Genomic DNA, 6,860 nt, shown 5'->3' with positions numbered 1-6,860 from the left:
GATTGTTCAGATACCAGTTTTTGCGATATATGTATCTCCTTTATGTAGGAATCTAAACCCATTAAATTGTGTTACCGGTTTACGTACCGATCACACAGTAGTGAAAATCACTTAGATTGGTGCTATATAAGGTATATCTTCCATACCTCTGATTGTTTAGATATGATTTTTTATATATGCATCTCCTCTATCTATGTCTGCTGTAAATATATTTATAAATTTATTCAAATGCTATAATCTGTTAAAGTAAAATTTTCAGATGCTCATGAAAGGTATGAAGTCTTCGGCATAGTCGAAGAGAGCGCTGCTCTTACTTGTTAAGAAATAATTTAGGCAAAAAATGTTCCATTCTTACACAATTCTTTGGTAAAAAATATTGGATTCCTACATAATTCTTACCTAATAAAGGTTATCTTTTAACACGAAAATAGTCAATTATCTTTATAGCTAGACTTTGAACATTTCCGCTGGAAATACTTATTAAAGGATCTTACTCTTTGACTTTAAATTACAAAAGAAGGGGGACAGTTTTAACGTAGCATCTCCACAGGCAACAATTTGTCTTTTTTTTTGCCAGATATACGTTTTATCAGTGTACAATATTCGCATTCGCAAAACCTCCGCATTGATTATTGCGAATGCGAATATTCGAAACAACCCTGCTTCATAATGATACCAAGCCTGTGGTGATTTATTCCGATGGTTGTACATATCATAATCGTAATACTGTTGTTGCCAAAGCTCTGCTTAGACTTGCTATTGAATACGAAGTTGAAATAACTCAAAAAATTTTAGAGAAAGGCCATACGCAGACGGAGGTAGATTCCGTGCATTCTGTAATAGAGCGTAAATTAAAAAATCGTCAAATATATTTACCTTGCCAATATAGTTCGGCAACACAAGAAGCGCGATGCAAGCCATTCCCGTATAGCGTGAGGCATGTAAACCATACTTTCTTTAAAGACTATAATAACAAACAATATCATGTATATGATTCAATACGACCAGGTCGTAAGACAGGAGATAACGTAGTTTTCGATTTACGTGTACTTAAATACTCCCCCGATGTCTCAATCACCTACAAGATATCTTTCGAAAGCGACTTTCTAAAGCTGCCTCAACGGCCTAAACGCAAATGGGACAGAAACGTCTCGGTTACCAATAACAAAAACTAAATATCAAGTTGACAGGTAATAAGGTCAATGGAAATAAGGTCAAATGACTTTATTCCCCACCCTGGTGCGAAATAAAGTCAATTGGCATTATTACCTTTTCAAAAGCGAAATGAAGTCAACAAAAATTTGGAAATAAAGTCATTGACGCTATTTCCTCATTCAAATGGAAATAGCGTCAACAATGCTTAAAGTATGTCGATTCATAGAAAAAAATGTTGTTCTTACTATAAACATTGCCCCGTAAGTGTGGTTTTTTAATAAATGAAAAACGTTATTGCCAAATCCCCTCAGTGTTGTGATATTAATCCACACACAATCATGAACTACCACCAATTGATTGTATTAAAAAAATTTAAATTACGAATATGTAAAAACACGATGCGAAAAACGAAACGCCTGCGCACAGCTGGAATACGAGAAATATCTGAAGAAAGAGTATAGAAATGATAACTTGCAAAATATGTTTCGTTTCCACAAAAATAAAGCGAACACTATTAAATTGAAGAAACAGTCCATGTCCAAAAACCCCGGAGGAACACTGAAAGAATTCTGTGTTTTAAATTAGCATATTTTGAACGAATTCGGAATGTCTAAGGTGGAAAAGGAAACAATTATAGAAAAAGAATTTTCTTACACTGTATTCATGTCTCCGCCAGCAATTTGTGACGACATCATTTAAAAGCAGCTAAGGAGAACGACGACACTATTTATTAGATGGCACAGAGCCATTGTGCCAAAATACGGGTATAAACAATTATTGATTATTTAATATCGGAACCTAGATCATATAGGTTAATTGATTGGTTTTTACACACTTTTGAAACACAAATTATATGCTTTTTTACTGCAGACAAGTTGTTGCCCCAAAACACAGCAGAAATCTTCCATTCAGGGCTGCCAACTATCCTTAGTTATGAGGTGCCATATTGAGGATAAAAAAGTGCCAAAATGTGCCCAATAGAAAAATGAAAGTGCCATAAAAGGTGTCATTCCTTTTAATCATTCACATTTAGCAATAAAATAAAGCTACATTTTCCAAACAAAAATGCAATCATAAAATAAGATAAACCAGTTGAATAGCCTATATAAATTAGAAAATTTTAGTTGAGAATAAGGATTTCACAAAAATGTATTGAAATGTTATTTTTTTACGAAAGTGCCATTTTGGCACTTTGTGCCAAATTGAAAAATTAAGTGTCATTTTAAGTAAAATAGGGACAAATGATACGGTTTGAGCCAAGTTGGCATTCCTGCTTCCAATAACTTACAAATATAAAAATAATATCTGATTTTAGAAACCATCTGGGACTTATTACCTGCGTAGCGTGACGTGGTGTGCGCGCCGGTCGCGCAGGGTACGCGGGGCGCGAGCGCGTCAGCGCACCACACCGCGCGCGCCGCCGCGAAGCTAAGCAAATTTAATGTTTGAAAGAGAAATAATGTCAATGGATTTTATTTCGTTTTTAAAAAGGTAATAATGTCAATTGACTTTATTTCGCACCAGGGTGAGAAATAAAGTCAATTGACCTTATTTCCGTTGATCTTATAACCTGTCACCAATATCAACACTTGCAAAATGTACATGCAATACCACCTATAAGACAAATAAGACTATTAAAATTGTTGTAACTTCAAGTATTTATTAATCTAATTTGTTAACAATATTCAGGAATTTTAAGTAAGAACACTTGATAGCGGAAATCGTAATATAAACGAAGTGGTGTGTAGTTTGCAAACGTCAACTTGCGAAGGATCTTATGAAACAGTGTTGCATTAGATGCGTCATTCAGTTCTTAGGAACAGTGTTGCGTTGAGATGCATCAGTCCCTCCGCACCTAGTCAAGAACCCTCCCGTTAGTCCTCATAGGCGAGCTTTCAACTGGTTACGATGGCGACGGAGTAAGCCTTGGTCCGTACTCACGCGATACATCATACTGCCAACTTTGCTTTGAATTACACCAGGAATCCACGGTGGACCCCGTGCATAGTTCCTGGCGTAAACGTTTGTCGAAACAGCGTACGATGATTCCGACCCGGCCCTGGACCCTTGAGTGGGAGTGGGTACAAGCATATTAAGCCGTGTTTTTGGCTGGCGGCCATGTAGCAATTCCGCCGGCGACTTATTGCTACTGCCAATGGGACAAGTTCTGTAAGTGCTAAGAATGGTTACTAGTGAATCTAAATGATTTTTACCGTCCGCGACTGCTTTCTTAAAGGCTTGCTTAAAGGTGCGCACAAAGCGTTCAGCTTCGCCGTTCGATGCCGGATGAAAAGGCGCAGTGGTGAGATGCATAATCCCATTGCTGTTACAAAAAACCTGGAACTCGGCCGCTGAGAATTGCCGTCCGTTATCCGTGACTATGGTATCAGGCAGACCTTCGACAGAAAATATTACTTTTAAGGCATCGATCGTTGCTTGAGCCGTTATACTGGCCATCTTTGTTACAAATGGATATTTCGAAAATGCGTCGATGCATATAAGCCAAGTAGCGTTATGAAACGCTATGTGTGTATCCTTAGACGGCCACTAGCAGTGTTGACGCGCCATTTGCTTCATACGCGTCATACCCCGGTGTCCTTCATGCAGCAATTCAAGGACGGTTGCTTGTGCCGTCAACGGTAGGACCACACGCGTGTACTCTGTTCTCAATATAATGAGCCCCATTTCCAAACTAAGCGCGTGCCGGTGAACAAAAACGGCTGTAGCTCGCGGTGTTGCGATGGAAGCTTCTCAGGTCACCCCTTTTCGATGAATCGCCACACTTGTTTAAGAGTGCGATCCTTTGCAGTTAGGTTTGCCAGATGTTGGACATTAAGTGGTGATGCAGTTAGGTCAGATTCGACCTGCATGCATGCTTCACTTTGGTCGAACTCGGCATCCGGCCCTACTGGAAGCCGTGACAGAGCGTCTGCGCTACAAAGCTTATCCGTTGGCCTATATCGTATAGTATACGGATAGGACATGAGCAGTAATGCCCAGCGCTGAAGGCGTTGTATCATCACAGAAGCTTGCAGTCGCTCGAATACTGATTGCAAATTTTCCAATAACTCTTGTACTGACTTACCAGCTACTAATATATCGTCAAGATAAATAATACACATCGGAATACCTTCAATGACTTGTTCCAATAGCTTCTGAAATAGGGCCGGAGCGCTGCCCACTCCCATCGGCAGGCGTTGATACTGGAACAAGCCCAATGGGGTATTAACGACCATTAGCTGCTTCGCTTCTTCGGTCAGACCCACTTGCAAGTATGCGTCTGAAAGGTCAATTTTGGCGAAGATTGTGCCTCCTTGCTTGCGGCACAGTTCTTCAATGCGGGGTATTGGGTAGTGATCTATCTCGAGCTGTGCGTTCACAGCTTTGAAGTCACCTCATATCCGCAAACGCCCGTCTTTTTTTTTAACCACTACGATGGGTGCTGCCCATTTGCTGAACGTAATTGGTTTCCATATCCCGCAGTCCGTTAGACGCTGTGCCTCTAATTTGACGTCATTCAATTGCGCGAAAGGTATAGGGCGAGATTTGAAATACTTAGGTGTCGCATCATGTTTTAACCGTAACTCAGCTTTTGAAATTGTGCAATAACCCAACGTGCCTTCAAACACATCTGCAAATTTTTTCAAAAGCCCTTCGATATTTTCGTTAGGATCCGTCGTAACGGCGTTTACGTGATGTGCTTGGCACGCGCATAATCCCAATTCTTCTAGCAAATCCGTTCCAAGGATTTCACTATTTTGCTGAACATTAGCTACAACAAGTTTCACTAGCCGTTTAATTTTCCCATGATGAATAGTGACATCAATAGTTCCCAAAATGCTTACAGCACTTCCCCCATACGCGATTAGCTTACCAGTTGGACAGGGAGTAAGACTTGGCTTTCCAATTTCATTATATGCATCTAAGCCAATCACGGAGCAAGTGGCGCCGGTATCCATCTGAAACTTGACCGGTACTTCATTCACCCCTATTTCAAACAGATATTTGTTTCCTACTTTGTTTGGCACGGTGCTCGTAATTGAAGCAACAAAGTTGATCGTTGACACACTTCGCTGAGCGTTATTGTTGTTAGTCTGCGGTTGCTTCTCCTTTTTATTATTTTTAATGTCGGTAATTGCACTTTGTGCTTTACAAACTGGTGCGATATGGCCGAAACGATTGCACTTTCGGCATTGTGCATTACGAAATTTGCATTGGCTTCTGGAGTGGTGCTTCCCGCACCCAGAGCAGGATTGAAAACAGTTACTCTTGCTTGCGCTTGGCTTAAGCTTTTTTTCAGCTTGGTGCTGTTTCAGCTGAAATACTTCGCTGCGTTCTGCTGTGCTAGATGACATCCGATTTTTCATGGCCTGTGTTGTTTCATAGCTTTCGGCTATAGCTATAACATCTGCGAGTGCCGGATTAGGCTTTTGTAGTGCTGCAGTGCGTACCGGTTCATGTGGCGAATTCAAAACTAAAATGTCTCGAAGCAGGTCATCTATAAATGACGTTTTGCAAGTATTGTTACTACACACGAACCTGCAATTCCGTGCTATGCCCCGCAGTTCAGCAACCCATTCTGAATACTTTTGTTCTGGTTTCATTTTCGATGACAGAAATTCGTATCTTGAGGCCAGTACGTGAACATTTTCCTTGTAGTGCGTTGACAACTTTTCTATAATGCTTTCGTATGTCTGCGTTTGTATGTCTTCTGTGCCGAAAAGTTAGGATAGCAGCTCAAAACAGTCGGCTCCTACCCACGAAAGGAAAAATGCTCGTTTCTGTTCCTGCTTCATGATTGAATACGCTTCGAAGTGCTGGGTTAATTGTGCGATGTACGAGTCAAAACTTTGTTTTGTATGCACATACGGTGGAAAGGCTGGCACGGATATATTTGTTGAAGTTATGGTCGACTCACGAGGATTTTCTTGCATTTTAGCAAGAATTGTTTTTTGCTCTTCCAATTGTACAATCATCCATGCTCTATTTGTACTCAATACGTCCACTAAAAAGTCCTGCTGTTGCTTTAGCAGTCTCTCGATAGTTTCTTCCATGGTAATGCAGCTTTTTACCTTTTTGCCTTTTTACGCTTAAATCGAACGATTCCGTGAACTCACTGACTTTACCTCGTCGCCAGTTATTTGTTGTAACTTCAAGTATTTATTAATCTAATTTGTTAACAATATTCAGGAATTTTAAGTAAGAACACGTGATAGCGGAAATCGTAATATAAGCGAAGTGGTGTGTAGTTTGCAAACGTCAACTTGCGAAGGATCTTATGAAACAGTGTTGCATTAGATGCGTCATTCAGTTCTTAGGAACAGTATTGCGTTGAGATGCATCAAAAATAATACTAGTTTCGGCTTGATTATGGTTTTGTTATAGAAAATTGCATTCATTAATAACAAAAAAAAAAAACAAAAAAAAAATGCAGTCATACGATTAGCCAACGGCTTTAAAGAAAACTCGTTTTTTCGCTCTCCTGTAAAATTTTAGTGCCGTCAGATTGACGGTTTTGCAATTGGTCGATAGGCGGTTTTGCAAAAACATCGACGATATGTATTCTAGCAGACCAGGCTAACTTCGCCCGGCCCAAAATTAATATTTTATTGAAACATTTGGTCCAATGTTAATACAATCAATTCACGTTCACATTTGGTTTTGTGGTCGTCCTCCATGGCCGTCCTAAATAACCTAACGAAAGC

At 39.9% G+C, this 6,860-nt stretch overlaps 1 protein-coding gene across 1 annotated transcript; it reads right to left on the bottom strand.

The window, feature by feature from the left end:
- Nucleotides 1-3,911: 3,911 nt before the first annotated feature.
- Nucleotides 3,912-6,209, bottom strand: LOC118739753 (uncharacterized protein K02A2.6-like). Its single transcript, XM_036471261.1, has 3 exons — nt 6,074-6,209; nt 4,584-5,653; nt 3,912-4,523 (listed from the first exon to the last, which is right to left on the bottom strand). Exons 1-3 carry the CDS (start codon nt 6,207-6,209, stop codon nt 3,912-3,914), a joined length of 1,818 nt encoding a protein of 605 aa, XP_036327154.1.
- Between the last annotated feature and the right edge of the window lie 651 nt (nt 6,210-6,860).

This window comes from Rhagoletis pomonella, unplaced genomic scaffold (genome assembly GCF_013731165.1).
Source record: "Rhagoletis pomonella isolate Grant_MI unplaced genomic scaffold, Rhpom_1.0 Rhpom_scaffold_00005, whole genome shotgun sequence".
NCBI classification, from domain to species: Eukaryota; Metazoa; Arthropoda; class Insecta; order Diptera; family Tephritidae; genus Rhagoletis; species Rhagoletis pomonella.
This window is presented reverse-complemented; position numbering and strand designations above follow the sequence as displayed.